The following is a 21,148-nucleotide window of genomic DNA, read 5'->3' as shown; positions in this document are numbered from 1 at the left end:
AGCCATAAATCAATTCTGTTTACCATCACAAAATTCACCTTTACTCGTAGTATCTAAAGTAATGGACCACAGAGAATTGCAGAAAACTCATATCTGTCCCTAAAATATGACGTTACAATCCTCAGGAACTCATACGTGATGCATTTTGAATTTCTGCAAACTACACTTAAAATTTCCTTCTCTAAAAATGACATTTTCTGGATCAGGAACAAAGCAAATTTATTACAAATAAGCCATTTATTATAATTATGTACTTTCCTCTGTCCATTAGTTAGATCATCTTTTTCCTTGTCTGCAGAGGCTCCTGTGAGCTGCAGAAGGAAGCTCATATAGCTAAAGCAGAATAAAAGATCCAGGAAAATGGGGTTCATTCCCATTTCTGCCCCAAGTTTACTGTGTGAACTCTCTTTTCACTTGCATAATGAGAAAATGAATTAAGATAATTTTTATGGTTCCTTTCTACTGAACTTTCCTGAGAAAAAGAATTGCTTCCTAAGTAGAGGCACACATGTATATCTGGAAACCCAAAGGAAAAAATTATTCCTATTTATTTTTAAGGATAGAAACCAGCTCCTCTTTTAGAGATTAAATTCAACTCAAAGTTTATGTCCGACATTAATTCATCACTCTTCCCTATTTAGAGGTACTTTTAAAAAGACTTTCACGCTAGCAGCCTAGCCTACCTTCATCACAAAGTACTTTTCTACCTTGCTCTACTATTATTTGGCCTTTCTTGTTTCCCTATTTTGGATGATCCTCGGCTCCTAGAATTATAGGAGCTTCTGTACAGTTAGCGTGAAATTCAAATTTTCAGAAATAGGTTCTAGCCAATTACTTTATTACTCTTTGGGTCACACAAATTTTTTTTATTTGAATTTTCATCTCCACGTTTTAGCATTAGAGGAGACAATGAAAGGATTTGATTGAGGCACCCGATCTCCAGAGAGCTGTTGTAACAGTCTAGCAAATTAGAGCCAGAGAGAAAGCGGGAAGGGCAGCAGACAATCCTCAGCTAAGCGTACAAATGTCAACACAAGTCCAGGTCCCCTCTCCCTGGGGTAGCTGACAAACCCAACATGGAGATACACCTCTTGTAGCTGAGGAAGACACGGTAGCTCATTAAGAAAACCTCAAACAGGGTGCATTAGCTGTGTTTAAAATAGTCCCCCACCCCCAATGAAACTTAATCTATTGGAAACCAAGGAAAGAGGGTGCTTTTAGGACTGACTTCTAGTTTTCACAACAAAATGATACAATACCCATTTTCACAAAAACATCCCCCAGTAACTGTGAGAAGGTTGATGTATAAAGCTTTTAAAAGTATACACAACACTTCAGAGCAGTTCCCGTGAACAGAGAGAGCCTCGGAGGATTCCCAGGTTTTTAATTTTAACTATGGAAATAAAGATAAAATTTCATTGCCATTTTAACCTCAGAAGCTCTTTTATACCAAACCAGATACCTTACCTCATTTTTCTATTAGCGCTAATTATGTAAGTTGCCGGAGCACAAGTTTCAGTTTTGGGAGCATGTCTCCAAAATCAGCCACAAATCTAAACAACGACACTGACTCTTTTATCCACGCAAAACATTACTAAATAAAAAATAAAGGGAAATTAAAATAAACTAAGAAACCAATTTTCAATGTGACTATACTTTCTAAATTAATTACAAATATTTTAAAAAGTAAAAAAAAATAAAACTTTTGCGTTTCTGGCTATTTTTGATGAACTAATTTACACTATAATATGTATTCATATAATGTTTTCAGTGCAGTTCAGACTGATATGTAGGCTACACGGAATCCTATAATGTTTTGGTTATTAAACAAATCATTACTAATGAAAGGGAAGAATTAAGTACTATTAGAGAAACAGTTACAATTTTAAAGGTAACTAAATTTTGCAATCTTGGTAATTGCTGTTGTCACTATATAGAAGCAGTCTTAACAAGACTTAAAAGTATTATTTTAAGTTACTTGGCTTGTTTATCAGGTTTACTTTGCTAGGCTGTTTGGTCTGGTAAAGGTCAATCTAGGAGAGATCCTGCTTTCTCAAACAGAACTGGCTGACGGAGAGAGGAAGAAAGTGAGGTGGGGGAAAGGTCAAACCTACATTTAGGAGATGGGGCAAAAAGCCAAAATGTTTGAGGGAATATTTTAGGGTCATTACACTTTTTAAATTTACTTGTGTATTTATACTAACAGATCATGAAAAGTGATGAGCTTCCAGAATCAAAGAAACAGCCAAGTGCTTTTGGTAGACACTGTTTGCTATGGTGGGTGGCACTAACTTTGTGAGGCACTTTCTGTGTGACAGATAATATGTCACCTTCACATCTACTCTGTACAGGCTTTTATTCTCATTGCTTCTTGGTCTTTTGGCTAAGATCAAGTGTATTCTCTCCATGTTACAGTTAAAGAAAGCAGACTCATAAAGTTGAGTAACTTGCCTAAAGTTAGGAAGCTAGGAAGCAGATGGGCTGGGGTCTGGGGAATTCAGGAATGTCTTATTTTGACTGGCCCCTGTTTTTTCACCTATGCTAACCTGCCTCTACTCACAAGGCGATAAACATTTGGGAAAGCTTTTAAACAAAGTTTAAAACAAACAAGAGAAGACATCCCAGAACTCTTAAAAGAAGGGTAGAAATATAAAAAAGATATACTTTAACCTTCTTCCTAATTTTGTCTCTGGCCCTGAAGTTGCATTGAAACATCCTCAGGACAAGGATCTAACACAAGAGTTGGAGAAGATGAAAGAAATAAAAGTTAATTCTTTCTCAAATTATGAAGATCAATGCAATCTGAAATTTTTCATAATTACAGAGCAAGAAAAAATCTATAATGAACTATTTACTGATGTATGTCCTAAGTTAGAAAAGATTTAAAGTGGTTGTAAGGATAAATAAAATACAACAGAAAAACAGAGATTTAAAATAGGAGCAATAGAAGAAGATGGAGGTAACAATTCCAGGCAGAAACAGGATGATGACAAATTTGACAAATTTTCAAAACCTAACATCACAAACAATTACAGTAATTTAGAAATACACTAAATCATTGTGAACTCAATTACAAAGAACTTTCATAAAGATCTGCCAAACAATGAGCAACCCAGATCAGACATAAGCAAAACCACGGTAGCAACATCTGGTGAATGACCTGAAATATAGCATACAATACTTTAATTGTTAAAGGGCAAAACAAACCTCAACACCGACTACTAAGGCAGAGGCAAGCTGGGGTTTGAAACAGAAACTGGGTAAGAGGAATGTAAGAGCAGGACTGATAGAGGATGCCAAGTGGATTACACCGAAAACTGCTCTCCAGCCTGCGCAGCACGTATCGATAGAAGATAAATGCCGTTTACAAAGCTACTGACTGGACAACCTGAAGAGAAGTATTACTTTGTAGGCAGCAAAATCATAAAAATGAACTTTTCCCCCATCAAATTTACATTACATATCTCCTTATCAGAGATACTGAAGTAATGGAGAAAAAGAGGCAATTTCCAGTTAAAAGTTATTAGTTATAATATGTTTATAATTGTTAAGTTCTTCAAATTAATTATTGGCTCTCCCAACAATTTGATAAAGTAGGGGTGTATATTACATGTACAACAATACTGGGGTAATAGCTGTGAGAAAATAAAGTCATTCTTTAGTAAGATGTCTCCAACCACAAATATGTAGAGTATTAAACTCCTCTCTTTACCCCCAAGTATTTAAAAATGTATAATTACGTGCTCTCTCTGCCCATCATTGATCTTTCAGAGAGCTTTCTCCACATGTGCATCACCCAGAGACCAGTGTCTATCAATCCGTTTACTGTAGGAAGGGAAGGCTCTGCGTGTTCATCCGTGGAGCTCACCCCCTGGGGAAGACGCAGACTAGCAGGCACTCCTGCCCAGTACGGTACGTGCTTTAAGTGGAGAAGGCCCTGGGCACCAGCGTAATACAACACACAGGGGAAGAAAGAAACTTTCAAGTTGCCAGAGGAAATATTAAGTAAGATAAATCATTCATGTGAGCATGGGAGCTCCTAGCTCAAAATTAACTGAGGCCCAGAAGAGTAGGTGAGAAACTGGGTATTCCCTGTCACCAGTTGCGAAACCCTGTCCTCCCTGGCCTTTAGACATAGGGACTACAGGGTCTTAAGGTTAAACCAATGGCCTATTCACACTCATCTTTACATTCACAAATACTTTTCTTTGATAACTACGGTTTTCTGTATTATAGCTTGGAAAACTAATTTTTATTTTAAGATTAAGAACTCTATCTCATACAACTTACAACATTCTGATCCTATGCACCTAACAACTATTTATAAACTTAATGGAAAAGCTTTGTTAAAATTTATGATAAGGCCATTATTGTTCTTAAAGAAACCCACAAGCAGTAATTCTATGCTCTGGTTTAGGATGAAAACAGAAAATGTAACCAAGTTTACTGGATCATTTAAACATATGATCCAGTTTCTTTGAGAGTTTTTTTTTTCTGGCCTTTACCCACCAATGCCCACGTTACTCAGTCTTGTGTAACCCTGCTTAAGTCAGCTGCCACCTGGCCTAGCAGGTACCTGCAGCCCACACTCATGCTTCTCTTCATCAAATTCTGTATTTCTTCTTTTCCATGCTTTACTCGGCATTCTGTACACAGCAAATGTTACTAACTGTTCTCCATTGGACTGTAAGCTGCCTGGCAGCAGGGAGTCTGTCACAGCATTTTTCCACAACCGTTTTTAGGGTTAGGCATTATAATGTAAGCCCTAAACAAGCACCTTAAAAAACCTGTTGAATTTTAGAAAAGCATCTTTTGAAAATCTGAAGACAGAAATAACGACAGAAAATCAAATGTTATAAGGTTTAAGAGCAATGAAGGAGAAACTGTGTTATCAAATGACTTTTTTAATCTAAAAAAGCAAAGTGTAGATGAGTCACGGAAGGAATATATATACACATATATTCAACATTAAAGTGCTGAGTCATTACTGAGAGAACTTTAAGGAAAGGTTAAAAAGAACAATGTAAAGTCAAATTCTTAAACACGGCCAGTGTCTTCTGAGATCTTATTCAGAAACACTAATTAAAGGTTCTACTTTTAAGTAAATTGAAGAGACTGTAACTACTAAGAACTAAAAAAAGTACTGTAATGCCACTGTCACTAAAACCAGTGCAGATTATCAGTGATCTGTTCACGTTTTACATCGATCATTCGAAAACTCAACTTTACTACAAGGCCTGACAAATTGACTCGGGTGCTACCCAAGGTTGGCAAAATCAGTGAAATGTGGACCTGAGGAGGACGCAGACATCAACTATTTTGTAGAACAGATACATCACAGTAGTAACAGTTAAGAAGTAAATTTTATCAGTGAATCCTATTCACACAAAGTGAAAGGAAGGGACAATCCCCTCCCCTTTAACAGATACAATTAAACAATGAAACCCAACCCTACCCTCCAGATGAGTTAATCATTTCTGACCAAAAAGAATCAGAAAACACAAGTACCTTATAACTGCCCCCCCCAAAGGGAACCAAGTCAAATCCGTAAAAACAGCAATTCATGACTATAAAGCTCTCTCTCCCTCATATACTCGTTGACGACTGCAATTACTGAAATGATTCTGGGTAACTATGGCTTGGAAGATGCTAACTTCAAAGCCAACCCACAACTCACAACTCTTTTCACTGCATGGTTTATATAGATAGTTGACTTTTGTTTGTTAACTAAAGAGAGAAAGGAGGCAATGCAAACCACAGGCAAATTTTCCTCCTCTACCTGAGTTTAGAAAAAATTTAAAAGGGATCTGCAAGCCAAACCACTAACTGCAGCAAACGGTACCATACATGAAAATATTTTCTGACATAAATTAGAAGTACTATATCACGCCATTTAGAATCTGTTACTTAAAAATGGAGGACATTCTTTTTTTTGCCCATTTTGCACATTTTTTTGCCCAAATTTTTGAGGGAAAAATAAGGATGCACATTATACATGGGTATAATGATTATGTACCATGGTTATAAAATGGACATGATAATTCCGTGTATAAAGAGCACAAAAACATGGACGTGCTTTATACATAGCAATACACAGTAACTGTTTTTCTGTTCTCTCATCTGATTTTAAAGCTAAGAGGAAAATTATAAACTATATAAACAAATATTAGACTATGTTTGAAAATAGCAATATAATTGTCTCATTTTGAAAAAAGATAGGGCATACTATTTAAAAAAGACACATTTCCCAGCTGTCCTTACCTTCCTTTCTTTTTAGGGTTAAATCTTATTCTTTGAATAGGCAGAATAAAAATTTAAAGGATATAAAAAGTGTGTAATAATGAGAAGTCTCATTTTCACTCCTGTCTCCAACTACTCTGTTCCCCTTATAGATAACCAATTTTAACTAGTTTGAACCAATTTGAACCACGGTTTATTCAACTAGGCCCTTCCTGCTCAGCTGTTGGGTTGTTTCTCATCACTTGATAGTACTGGACGCCGCAGGGAATAGCCACGTACAGACACCGTTTTCTTCCTCGTGTAGGCCCTAACTACCCAGGCAGCTTCATCGCAGCTATTCTCCCCAGTCCTCAGGCTGTGGCCTCACTGATCATCAGCTGGCTTTTGTACACTCCGCCAATTTTCAACTGCTGTGCCGCAAGAATTTTTAAAACACATAGTACCTGACTATTTAGTCACAGGCATGGCCCTCTTTCCCCTTAGATTGCCAAATTTAAAAAAATGACAACAGCCAACACAACAACAGCCATCCGGTGTGAATGAATCAAAATTATACCTTTTTTTTGGTCAGATCCACAAAAAATATATTTTTGGTGTGCCACAGAACTTTAGTAATTGGTTTATGTGTGCTCTGAGGTGGAAAAGATTGAAAATCACTGGCATATGCTATTCCTTCGATTTAAAATCTCTTCTTTCCACACACCTTTAGTTAACTCCTTTCCATTCCTTTGGCTCTAAGCCCCAATTTCTTCCTCTAGCTGGCCTTACACAATCCCCGCCCCGCAGCCAACTCCCCCGTCCTCACAGGGCCCTTTATCTTCCCTTCACAACACATCAAACTTGCACTTAGTAATTATTTGGCTAATGCCTATTTCTCTTACTTGAGTATATGCTCTTTGATGGCAAGACCATTATATTTCTGCTACCTAAATCAGTGACTGGCACATAAAAGGCAACCCATGAATATTTGCTGAATAAAGAAATAAAATAGCAAAGGTGCCAATTATACATCAATCTGTTCTCAGTACTTTACATGCACTTGTTTTACCTTTAAAGTATCTCTTGGAATGTTTGGTTCACTCCATTTCCACTACCCTTATCCAAGCTCTCATCATCTTGCCTAAACCACTATATTAACTCTTGGGTTCTACTGCCATCCATGCTCCATATTTCAGTCCTATCAGTTGCCAAGAATTTCTTCAATGGCTGTCCACTGGTATTAAAATGAGCTTTTCCTGAACGTGGTCAGTAAGGCCTGTACAGTCTGGCCCCTGCTTACTTCCCAGTGTTCTCTCTACGCTCTAGTCACATTCATTCGGTGAACATACCACCCTGCCCCTCACCCTGCCTCCGCCAGAGGGCTGTACACACGCTGTACTTTTTACCTGGAGTACTCTGTTTCCCATTTTACCTAGTTAATACTCAACATTACTTTCTCGTGGAAGCTTGCCCTGGTCACTCTTAATGGACGATGGACCTCTACTGGAAAGCACTGGTCACGGCCCAAATTACATATATATTTGGGGGTATGATTTGATCAATGTCCTATTTTTTAGCAGCCTGTAAGCTCTTCAAGGGTAGAATTTGTTTTTACTTTCCTCACTGGGTATCACCAATATCCAGAACACTTCTTTGGTGAGGCCAGGACTAAAGTTTTGCTACCCCAAAATATACCTTTTGGGGTATTGTTTTCAGGATGGTTATTAAGAAACAAAAGACTCAGAAAGCAACTTTGACCCTTCCCCTCACCTGACTAAAGAAATCCAGATGGAAAACCTGCTTTACCTTAACAGGGAGCATGACCTTAACGTCACAAAGTAAACTAAACATGCCGGAGGGAGGGGTCCCGCAGAGCTTGTTTGTTAGGATTCCCTGCGTCTCACCGTCTCGGAGTGGCCCAGGTAAAACTTTGCCGCAGGTTTCCTCCCCCTCACCTACCTGAAAACTACCTGCTTTCTCTTTGAAATCCCAGGCCCCTGCCCCCCCGTCTCCTTTGTCCAAAATGGCCTATAAACCTCAACTGCCCAATGCCCTTGGGTCTCATATTCTTTTGATACCCCGCACATGCAACTGTAATAAGTTCTGGACATTTTCTCCTGCTACTCTGTCTCGTGTTCATTTAATTAGACCAGCCAGAAGAACTCAGAAGGTAGGAGGAAATTATTTTCCCCCTACACTGGCACACAGTATATACCTGAAAAAAAAGGTTTGTTAAATGAGTGGAAAAAAGGACAATAAGAACATAAAATTATATTGATTAATGATGAAATACCCTGAGAAATTAAGTCTGGAAGTAAAGTTACATGGGTTAGGGAATGTTTCACAGGGCCCAAATGTAGGTAATGAATGATATCTGGCACAGTGTTGAGGCTGTTTATTATACTTGCACATATCAATCCATAAATGTTTATTATTATTATTATTTATACCCTAAAATGCTTTGTTAAATCTTTGACACACTCAGAGTTTTTTTTTTCCTAATACACTAATAACCTTGAAAAGAGATTTACTACGTTCGAGTTAAACTATAGAAACTAGAAACATTAATCTTAAATTACTTTTTTCATATTCTATGTGATTCCAAGCCATATAAAGGTTGTTTAAAAAAATAAACATGGATTGCTCACAATGATCTAAACATTTTCCTCTGACTTTCTGCTTCCTCTTTCTATGCAAACAGTACACACTGCAGACCACAGAAGCCTTTCTGGGAGAGTATGCTTTGCCCCCACTAAAGAAAGCAAACCATGAGGTAATCAGGACTCGTCCTTCCATCCCATGCTGGCTGACTCTCACTCACTTCCATCTCTCTCGCTTGCCTTCAGTGTACCTGTAGTTCTAGAGGAAATGCAAACATGCATTTGCCAAATGACTACTATACATTTCATACCATTGCTCGGCATCATGAGTGCCGTAAAACAAGGCCTGGTACCTATTCCCACAAAGTCTACAAAACAACCAAAATGTCTACTTTTTTCTCGTTACTAAAGTAGCCTGTGTTTTGTTTTGAAACTTGAAAGGAACAATCAAAGATAAATAATCTGACTTAATCCACAAGATAGCTCAAGTTACATTATTTAAAGGTGTAGAAAAAGAGAAATATCGATGAAAGGACAAACATTAGAAGAGCCTAATTAACTTTGTCCTTAGTGCTATGCAACTCAATGTTGTTTAACAAACAAGAGAGTATCAGAGATTAACAAGGGCTGTTTAGGTTAAAGACAAACACAGTATAACACGGGGATGGGTGAATACAGAGCACAGATTGTAAACAGTAGAAGAATTCAATGTTTCCCATTAAGAATAAAACTATTTCTAAAGACAGTCAGCAATCTGTAACAAGTACAGGTACGTGCACCTATCACTCAGCATGAATGCCTGCACATACACAGGACTGTCTGTATTTTACATACCTGTTCCCTTTGTTTTGCCAGGAAAGGAAGGTTAGGCTAACTGCATATAAACACCTCACTTTTCTAAAATATAACTAAGAATCTACTTTTCAATCCCTCTCAAAAATGTTTAAAAGTTTTAAGGACAAAACAAACAAAAACATTCTCACAATGTTTGGCCACTAAAATTCACTGTAATAGCCATAGGATGGTCCTTAGTCTTTCACTCAATGACTGCTTACTCCTCCTGTATGGACGTGCTCGGTGTCTGCTTATCCGGCAACTCGTTTTAGAAGAGAGGTGTTGCTGTGGGAAGCCCCCCCAACAGCCACGATCTGAGAGCCAAAAGAGAGCCCTGACGCCTCCTTCAGAAAGCTGCAAAAGCAGCTTTTAAAAATAGCAGTAACCTTTACAACACCATCAAATTACCAAACAGCACACTCACTGATGTTTCAGATATCTTTGTTTTAAAAAAATTCAATACACAACATGTAAGAAACGGAAAGAATATATGGACTTTTGCTAAAGTTCAAGTGCTAAGTAGATTACTCGGCGAGTGACTAAGGTATAAATTTGACTGTAGTTTAACAAAAGAACAAAACCCCCCGATTTCTGGAATTTCAAACTGCCAAGAAAGCGAACACAAACGACAGACAGTTCTTCGGCTTGCTTTTTCCTCCCTTCAGAGCTACAAACGAATTTTTAAAAGGGTAAAAAAAGGTTGCTCAACAACAGTAAGAAAAAAACAAGAGTTTTCTTATGGGTCTGTCTCCATCCAAATTATAGGTATTTATTGCTTAAAATAACAGAGACCAACATCTTGCTAGCTTTAAAGAATAAAAAAGATAAAAGATTTGAGTTTCTTTATGGATTCGGTTTAGACGCACCTGAGTACTGAGTTTACATGGAAACCTAGCTTGGTAACAAGGGTGGAAAGTCACAGCCAACAGTATCTCCCGGCTATCTAAGAACGTAAAACCCCTGAGAATAAGGCGATTGTATTCTCTTGTCCTACAGTGAGAAAGGTCAAGAAGGCGTGGCAATGACATTGTGTTCAAAGCCATGACTTCTAACCTCCGTCTCCGAAGCCTCGGCCCTGCTCACCTCAACACCAAACCCACATCTCTGACTTCCTACCAACTGCTTCCACTGGAGCACTTGGCATCCTCTCAAACCGAACCCAGGGGGGAACAGAACACATTCCCAACCCTCCAGCCAAACCAGAGCCCTGTGTTGGTTTCCCAGTCCCTGGCAGGCCGTCTGGAAGCTACTGTCTCTCCTTTCCTTTCTGCAGCTACTGCAGTGAAGGCTGTTAGGAGGGTAAGTGAGAGAATACATGTAAACTGCGGAGTAGCGGACCCATAAGAGTGCCTTCCCCGATCCACGTCTGGATCTGGAGATCTCCTGCCAAGTGTCACAAACAGTTACGGCAAGAGAAGTAGCGGTCAATGGCCACTGTTTATCCTTGTGTAATCTGCTCGTTTTTACCTACTCTGCCAAGACCCATATAAGCATAGCTGGTTTAAAGGTAATGATTCTTTCAAAATAACTTTCCCTTCTTTTTAAAAAGGCAACACAACCTTTCACAGAAATTGTCTAAAATACAGAAAAAATTATAGAAAACAAAAATTACCTACAACTTCCTATCCAGAGAATAGCACACAACACCATTAGATCCCAATGGAATGCAATTACCACTTTCTAAATTTCCTAAAATTATTTTCTCTATTTGCAGAGGTTGTGAGCCCCCAATTCTTTCCCTTCAAGTAAGGTTTGGATAGAGCCCCCCAAATTCTAGCACACTGTCTAGTGCAAACACATAGGGCGGTATGTCAAAAATATTTTCCTATTTAAAGTATACATCTGTATCTCAGTATCGATGCCGTCCCCTCCAATAAAATGTTGCGCGACATAACTGACCCCCCTACGGACAGACACATGAATGACGAACACAGTGCTCAGCTGACGGAAGCGAACAGGCTGCGCTGGGCTCTTGTTCGAACGATGCCCAGCAATCTGTCCGACAACTCCGCTGCAGTTCCCCTTCCTGCCACTGTAATGGGTTCACATGAGTATTTGTCGCCCACTGTAGCTGAAAACGGGGAGTGACAGTGCTGGACTTAGTAGGTCTCAAGGCAATTTATCATTCTGAAGCTTTTGTGGTAACCAGAAGAGTTTCTGAGGAAATGTTAAGGCAAACAGGAACACAGCAACAGACAACTGGAAGCGAAGAAAAATTCTGAGAGGGTACCTGAAGGAAAGCAGAGCTGAAGGCCTATCGTGACTTCAGAGGACGTGACAGGCATGGGAAGGGGACCACAAAGGTGCACCGGGAAGACCCCCATCTCCACAGGATCGAGCCTCACCTGCCCTGCACCGTGCTCACTACTGACTCTCTCATTTCCAGAACTGCTGCCCCCCTCACAAAATTGGGAAGGCGTGTAATGGAAAAAATGTTGAAGTGGGAACCTACACTTTACTGAAACCAAAACTCACGAGCCTATGAATCCGTCTCCGAGTGAATCCCCCAGCAGGTCCGTCTCAGCTCTCACTGTCCAGTCCTTAGATGTGCTCATGGTACATGGAAATAATGTGAAAAACTGATTTCTGGGCTAATTTCCTCTAGATTATGTCAACTGCAGCCCTACGCTGAACTTTTTAGTCACTTCTCATTTAGCAGTTAATATGAAGAATGCTTTTCTCTTCCTGAAATCTGTACTTACCATTAGGAAAAAGGCTTCAAAATATCCAGAGCAGAATCTATCATTATATAACTTTTTAAAGCAATTAGCAGCAATACCACTTTGAAGATCAACAGCTGAACATCAAGTATTGTTTGCCAATTGTTATATGTGAAAGACTGGGAAAGTAGAGTTGATGATGATTTTTATGACAGAAAGGTAAATATATGTTATGAACTTCTCAAAAACTCAAACCCTTATTATAGATGAAATTCCATTTTGCAACTGTAATGAGGGAGAGTTAACAGAAACAAAAAACATTCTATTTATCTCTTTAGGGTGACTTAAGTCCATAGAAAGATCTCAGAAGGTAAAGAATAAAGTCACCTTATTTTCTTCTAGAAATTTCAACTTGATAGAAACATCATTGCGCATTTTATCGTATTTCTCCTTATGGGCTTGGAACAGATGCTGTGACTGCTCGATCTTTGGCAGAGTGTTTGCATCACGTGGTCCAAGATTCAATTCTTCCAAATCAGTGCGATAGGCATCATATTCAATCCTGGAAAGGAGAGGCAAGTGAAGCACACTACAAAACAGAGTGAAGTAAGTTCAAGAGGCGAGCTAGAAATACATGGCAGGCTCATACTATGCCTTGACAGATGACGATTCTCAGACATACTTCATACCTCGTGCCTTTAAAATGATGCGTTTCTTTAATACAAAGAACTATTGATATAAGCATGGAGGGAAACAAGTTGCTCCTTAAATTCATTAACTGTTCCTCCCCAAGTACAGTATTAACCGACAAGTAAACTTTCCAAAATGTAAAAACCAGTTAAAAAAATAGATGTCAAAACCTAATGATCACAAGAACGACTGTAGTAACCAATCCCGCATGTGAACTGGTTAATACTGATGAGGCAGAGCAGGTGAGGACAGACTTTCGAATGACACCCTGAAGTGAGCGGGTGCAAGGGAGTCACACCGCGGGTCAGCAGTCTTCTAAGTACTGTCTGGGTCAGCAACGCACAGCAGAAATGTAATGCAAGCCACCTGTGCACCTGAAAGTTTTCTAGTAGTCACATTAAAGTAATAGAAAGTAATTTCACCCGCTTTAAATATATTTTATCAAAAAATCTGAAACAGTGTCATCACAACATGTGATAAATGTAAAAAACTGTTAATAAACTACTTTACTTGGGGGGAAAGGTACTGAGTTTTGAAACCCATCGTGTATTTTACACTTCCATCAGCACTCAGTTCAGTGGACAGTGCTCAGCAGACACACATGGCCAGTGGCTACCGTGTGAGACAGCACAGCGCTGGATGGAGTTCCGTAACGTTAGTATTCAGAATGCGACACGGCACCTATGACAGAGCGTTCACACCCTGTGTTTCCTGAGACTCCTCCCCTAATATTCTCCCACCACTAGCTGAAAGTTACCCCGCCCACCATCACTCCTGGATCCCTCAGCACCTGTGTAAGCGCAATACCATTTTGTTTATTCCACAGTGACTTATCCGGCAGTCTCAATTACTCAGCTACGGAAATGCAAAGTGATCTCCAACTTAGTCAAAATCAGCACCACTAAATTTATGTCCCAAAACTAATGCTCTTTGTTCAAATCTCTATAGTACCAGTCTCCTCTCCTATTCTGAGAATTAAAAATATTTTAAATGATGTAATATATTGTATATATGACTTGAGAAAGAATATATCAATCTTTCATATTGAGCCTAATCTATATTTAACTTATACTGAACTTAACAAACTTGATCTATCAGGGCCAAAAGATCAATCACTCATTCACTGATACACTGATTCATTCAACAAATATTAAGCAAACACATCCTATGTTCCAGGCACTGTGCTACAAAGTAGAGCTATGAGGATGAACAGATGAAGTTTATCCTTGAGAATTTTACAGTCTAGATGGAGAGAAGTTCTTAAACACAACCAAATGAGATAATGGAAATTACCATGAGAGGGGATAAGGTCGGGTGGAAATTAAGATGAAGAAATACATAATTACATATTTGAAAGGCATCTCAGAATAGAATTAAAACACTAGAACTAAATTTTAAAGGATGGTAAAAGTTTACATGATAGATTGGGGTAGAGAAATTGCTAGAGCATTCCAGGAAGAGAATAGTACAGACAAAGGCATTATCAGTCTATTGTAAGATACCATGAAACATTTGGAAAATAATTCAGTAAGTTATAACCTGAGGTTGGAACACAATAATGGAAGGCATTAAAGTCAAACGAGTAGGCAGGATTGAGATTAAGCATGCTAAAGGGATCAGGCTTAATCTGGAAGACAAGTGATAGGAAGCCCCTGAAGAACTCTGACCTAGAAAGGAACGTGTTCCTGCGTTTGGGACAGAAAGATGACTATAGTGGCAGTGGAAGGGATGGAGGATGACCTGGAGTTGAACATTGAGAAGTCAGAAGCAAGAAAACTGATTAGAAGACTATGGGCAAAAGAAAAATGAGTCGCCGAATCAGGACAATGGCAGTGGAGCTAAGAAGGGGACGGATACTAAAGATTTAGGAGTGAGACTGACTTTGTGATGGTAACAAGTTAGTTAAATTCCATGGGTCCCCTATAGCCACCTGAATGGCCACTCTGCCCTCCACTGGCTCTAACATCTTCAATTAGTTATCTCATCTTTTTGTTCGTTTTTCACCTGTAGGTGGGAATAATAATCTCCACAAACATTCATACATATAAAGTACTTAGGATACCAGGAAATAACTAGTATCTTTAGAGTGCTTTTTATTATGGCCAAATTAGAAGAGCGAGAGCCAGAAGCAAACATAGTAGAAACAATAAAAATAAAAGAGAAAAGAGCAGAACAAAAATAAACAGTAATATGCGGTGGTTTTTAACGTGAAGACAAATATCCTTCAATAGCCTTGGAGCACATTTTGAAACAACAGTGATTAATTTAAACATAACCAAAGTTATAATACGGACCTTATATTCCCTTAATTTTTACATCCAGAGTTTGTACATGGTATCAAAGTAAAACTTTCCATAAGAGCTTCTCTAACAGTGCTCATGACAACCCGGAAGAGAAGCCCACCAAGTTTTCAACATGCAACTCTTTGGGGCTGCCCCTCTGAATTGAGTCCGTATCAGTAAGTTTAGTGATAGCTGTTACTTTATGGTTTCCGTAAAACTTCTAGAGAACAGGTGTCCACATCCGAAAAGCCTCGACCACAACTGACTCCCTTGTTGCTGCTGCTGTGGGGAAGTGCTGAATGGGCTGTTAGAAGATTTTCTATGTATGAAGCACCCGAGGGCTAGGAAATACTTGTACACAATGCATAATGGGGAGCATTAAAAGGCCACCATCCGTTTGCCTAAACTGCCCCTTTCTGTGCTGGATCAAATAGCTGACCCTTGCCCTAAAAGTCAATAAATTCTAGTTTTGACAGAGAAGAAAATTCAGCTACTGAGAAATTTTTAATCTGGAATTCTTTTTTAAATATTAGCCTTCAGTAGGCAATGTTTTAGTGTTACAACTAGTCAGTCCCTTAGCTACTTCATAAAAAGCACAGGAAAGTTAAACCCCAAGTTAAGCTTGATGAATACAATCATATACTGTAATTCCAATAAAAAGAACAAATTATGAGGGTTCAGTCAATGTTGATGGTGGGTTTTAAAGCACACACAGAGGATGTCTAAAGGTTTCCTGATAACCAGCTACCAAGTACATATAACGTGATTTATAATTTTGTTCAAAAGTTTCAAACAAACCTATATATTGGATAAGCTGAGATCTTATATTATAGTATACTTTGTCAGATTTCTTATTATAAGATATGGAATTTATTTTTTTATAAGATGTGAAAATTTGAACCCTGGCTGGTGTAGCTCAGTGGACTGAGTGCCAGCCTGTGAACCAAAGGGTCACTGGTTCGATTCCCAGTCAGGGCACACGCCTGGGTTGTGGGCCAGGTTCCTAGGAGGGGGCACATTCGAGGCAACCACACATTGATGTTTCTCTCCCTCTCGTTCTTCCTCCCTTCCCCTCTGTCTAAAAATAAATAAATAAAATATTTTTTAAAAAGATGTGAAAATTTGAGATTAAAAAAACCCAGTTCAAGTTTGAGGCCTAATGATCAAAAATAGATCATGGGAGGGAGTTCATGGATTTTCATTTTGGCTTTAAAATAGTTCTCTAGGTGAGAAAACCATTTAACGTCTAGAGGCTTATTTTTCTCCTCTAGAAATTAAATACAAAATGTTTGTGTATGAACAGTGACTTATTTAATAAATGTGTCTTTCTTTAATATGTATTAATATTTTTAAAAGCATGTTAGAAATAAAAGTTGATGAGAAAGATATTACAAGCTTAAAATAAAATATATATTATAGTTCCAAAAATATTTTTTAGTACCTAAACTATATATTTCAGAATAGATGGACAATTATAAAGTAGAGAAACAGAAACTAGATTTGTGTAGTGCTTAACTGGGGGTACTTTTGGAACAAAAGAATTTTCAACTTCAAACCCCACAAATATTAAAACCAGAATGATTAAAATATTAAAGAGGTAAGATTAAAAAAGAAAAGCCTTTATTATGATCAAATTAGGGCATTATAAATAAGGAAAAAGAGATTTGGAAAAGAGTCAAATAAAATTTATAGAAATGAGTCCTTTGAAACACACAGCCAATGCCACAAGAGGATGTGAACAGAAACTGGAGAACCGATTACCGGGAATGTTACTGAAGGTGTTCCTACTGAAGGATTATCTTCCTGAGAGACTCCTGCAATGTTACTAAGGAATATCCTACTGAAAGATTCCTTCTGTTTCTTCCTTTCCACCTTCTGATTTTAATACTATGCTAGTAGGTAGTTCAAACAATAAAGTAAAAACTAGGTCCAACACCTAAATATGGCGTACAGCTATGTCTCTGCCCTTCTCCCTCCAGATGACCACAGCTATTTGTCTTGAACTTCACTTTCAAGTAATTAAGAATCTCATATGTTAATAATAAACTGAAAATTACAAACACAGCATATGACAGAAGCATCGCTTCTTGTGGAAAGATCAAAGTTAACTTTCCGAGAGATTTGGGCTTTTAACTTGTGTAAAGCATGAGAAAATACCTAGTTAAGAATAAGCACTCCATTGCAACACAAAAAAACTAGATGAATTTATAGTTTTCATAAGCATTTCTCACATCATTAAATGAGGGCAAGAAGCCAAAAAGTAAAGTTATACTTCTAGAAGGTAAAGTTTACCCTTCAACTATGCTACAAAAAGTATAACAGAAAATAACGATTTCAAGTGGTCAGAAGAAAAAGACTTCAAGGGGACTGGGAAGACAGGGAGGAAAGTGGGTCTGGAATCAGGAGCTGAAAGTGCTATCATAGGTCATAGGCCTGCTATTCCGTAGGCATTTATAAGTATTGATTAATATGTACTTTGTTTACCTGACAGGATGGTGATGAGAGAAAAATCGTGTGTGTATAAAATGTATGAAAATACTGCATTATAAAAAGCTACGGAAATTAAGGCAAACACTTAATTTACATAAAAGGCAAAATTTGAAAGAGTTTGAAGGCTGGTTATAATTTGGATAAAAAGGGAGCTGATATCCACACCACCAACAAAATCATGAAGGCAAAAATGAGCTTGTAAATTCAAGAGAAATGGAAACTATGAGTTTGGCTGCTGTGGAAGCAGTGAACTGCTGACAGTGGGAAGCAGTGGTATAAAGGGTGAAAAGGTAGGCTTAGGCCAGATTATAGAGGGCACCTAGTGTCGACCAGGTAGAACCCAAGGCCCTGTCCCTACTAAGGAAGCTGGAGCTAGGAGATCCTTCACCTCCTTATTCCCTAGCAGGCAGGGTTTGGGCACACGACCAAGATTCAGTTGGACACTCAAGGCAACGAAGCAAGTACTCAGGGGCCTTTTGGAAATGACTTATGGTACCTGAGGCAGCATCAAGGTCCTAATTAGATTCTTGAGGCATTATCTTGGCTTTGGTTCTTGCTTGTTTCTAGAATCTGTTCTCCTGCTTTTCTGTTAGTCCCATAGGCTATCCTATAACCTAACACATTTATTTTCTGTCCATACTGGCCAGAGTTGGTTTCTCTTATTTGCAACCAAAAAACCTTAACTGAATTGCATAACATCTGTAAACCAGACAATACGTAGTGAAATGTATACCAACCTGGCACTTTCATACTGTTTCACAGTCATTAATGTATCTTCAATTGTTTTATTCACCAAAGTGTTCACACTGGCGATAAAAAAATTAATGGCTCCAAGAAGAGTCTCTCCGTTTTTAGCCAGCAGCTTCTGGGTATCTGCATTATAGCCAAATTCTTCCTAAAACAAAAAGTCACCTTAACTTATCTAGTAATAAATTAGTAAGTGGGACTAAAAAAACCCCTCAAGTAGCACTAATGGGAAAGCATTTCATTTAGAACTCTAACTATAGAAGTTTTTTCTTTCAATGCTTAAGTAAATATAAGTCCACAACTAGCTATATAATTACCAGAAAAGTCTAGTAAACTAAAATTGTTATCAGCTCAGAGGCATAGCAAAATAAATAATTTAAAAAAGTTAAACTACTTTGTACTAGAAAGAATATTTTCATTTCTCCATTTTGTTTCGACTATAGTGTAAGCACAGCTGTTAAGAAAGACAGTATAGCAGATTATTAATCAGAGAAACTGTAACTTTCACAACCAAATTAGGTAACAATGGGCTAAAACTTTCAGACATAAAATAGATTGCAACTTTTGTGTTTTGACTAAATCTCCTCAAAGTATAAACATTAATAATACACGCTTCTTTGTAAACGCAGGGACCAGTTGGCTACTCCCAAGCTCAGGTCTGTCTGTGCACACAGCTGAGGAAGTGTCGCTCACACCAGTTTCAATTCATTTCTCCGAATAACCTGAATCTTGGCTTAGCAAACATTACACAGGGCTCTTTCAGATACGGCGGGGGCTAACTCTCTATTTTCAGCAGTGAAAGCCTTCCAGTCCAAGTTTGATTAATTAAGAGATTATTAGGAACACATCTGACCAAAAAAGAAATTTTATCATATTGTAAGATGTATCACTCAATTTGAGAATTCTGAAGTTTGTTAAAAAGGTTTTAAATTTAGCTGGAAAAAAAAAGTAATATTAAATTAACTAGAATCTTTGAAGATACAAATTTAATGCTAGTGCTACAGCTATAATTAAGTTTCTAGGTGATAAAATATTCAATAATTAATAAATAGCAGGAAAGTAAAATTATCTTTATTATGCTAAAAGTATTTTCCATGTAAGAGAGGCCCAGTAACTCTTTACTCTGCATTCAGGGAGATCTATACAACCTAGAAGGCTGCTCTTGTACTAAAAACATATTCTTCTCTAGAGAATATAGGAAGATGAAACAGCAGATTGCAATGTTATATAGCAGAATTTGGAACCTTACATTTATGGATGAGAAAAATAGGCCTACATTCAGGAAGAGTAAACTGACACTATTCTGCTTCATGAATGTAAGTTTCACCTATAATTCTGTGAAGGGAATGTGTATAAAACTGAAGATTTTAATGTACAATTTCAAAACTGGCTGGAATAAAAAAGCATTTTTACAAGAGCCATACTAGTAAAGGATATAAAACCATTAGGACACTAGGAAGAAATGAGTACACATATGTATTTGCATTATAAATAAGTACATAAATAATTAAGCATGTTCTGGCACTGAAAATATGATGATATAATTCCTTGTCAAAACTCAGTCCTTTAGTCACGTCACATGTAAATAAAATAGAACTATGTGAAGTATTTTGAAGTTTGTGACATGGTATGTTATTCTCATACAAAATGCACAAACTTAAAAAACCGTAATTCCTAAACTTCATTTAGTTGGTAAGTTATGTTAGTATTCTCGGTTAGACGGGGGCACTTTACACCTTGCTGTAAAGTCCCTCAGCAATTGTAAATAAATGAAACCAAGTCACCAAAGGGCACACACATCCCGAGCAGGGCGCTGGTTCTACCCTGACTCCAAAGAAGGAAGCCAATCCAATTCCCTGATCTAAACATTTGCTCGCTTTTTATACAGAGAGCACAAAGTTTCGAAATATCTGAATTTTTTTCAGTCTTTAGAAGATCCTACATCATTTACAACATCTACCAGATGTAAATAACCACCTCTTCCCATTAAACTTATACCATTAGGACCAAATAATAGAAACAGGATTGGATCTAAAACACCAAGTTTTAGTAATATAAATGATTACCTCACTGGTAACAAATGAGTTATTTTAAACAATAATACAGGGCAGTGAAAAAAGAGAATCGTATGCACCAATTGATAATTGATAGCAATATGGGTTGTGTGAGCTTTCCCAAACTTGATGCAGATGTCACCCTCTAAACTGAGGAAACACAGTTTGATGAGGCGCTGTGGAATGAACAGAACTCGGAGGCAGAAGGCCTGGGCAAAACGGTAGAAGTCTAGTCTGGGAATTCAAACAACTTGGAGCTTTACATCTTGATTCTGCCACTGGCTATAGTTGTGTCTTTCATGAATAATTTTAATTCTTTGTGTTTCAGTTGCCTTACTAATAAAACGAAGATCGTTCCCATATAAACTTGGCAGGAAGTGTAATGAGACAACCTGTATAAAGGTTCTAACGTATGACAGGTATTTGTTAAAATATCATTTCCTATTCCCATTCAGGAGATCTGCTTTTTTTTCCCCTGGTGAATACTGATTGTTTCTACAAAAAAGGAAAGACCGGACTACTCGTTAAAATTCTTCCTCAACTCCCAAATGCCATCACCCCAACAGCAGCCA

General features: G+C 37.9%; 1 protein-coding gene across 9 annotated transcripts in view; it reads right to left on the bottom strand.

Annotated features, from left to right (window-relative positions):
- The window catches only part of ARFIP1 (ARF interacting protein 1), an 85,525-nt gene that overhangs the window by 8,292 nt on the left and 56,085 nt on the right, over positions 1 to 21,148 (bottom strand). For 8 of the 9 annotated variants that reach the window (XM_024569281.4, XM_024569280.4, XM_071219161.1 and 5 more), the window contains 2 exons: positions 18,513 to 18,670; positions 12,701 to 12,875 (listed from right to left, as the gene is read on the bottom strand). In XM_024569281.4, the coding sequence (XP_024425049.2) occupies positions 12,701 to 12,875; positions 18,513 to 18,670 (333 nt within the window). The remainder of the gene's footprint in view (positions 1 to 12,700; positions 12,876 to 18,512; positions 18,671 to 21,148) is intronic. The other variant, XM_053930631.1, reaches the window with a different exon arrangement.

This window comes from Desmodus rotundus, chromosome 9 (genome assembly GCF_022682495.2).
Source record: "Desmodus rotundus isolate HL8 chromosome 9, HLdesRot8A.1, whole genome shotgun sequence".
NCBI lineage: Eukaryota > Metazoa > Chordata > Mammalia > Chiroptera > Phyllostomidae > Desmodus > Desmodus rotundus.
Note: the sequence above shows the minus strand (reverse complement) of the source record. Positions and strands in the feature narration are given on the sequence as shown.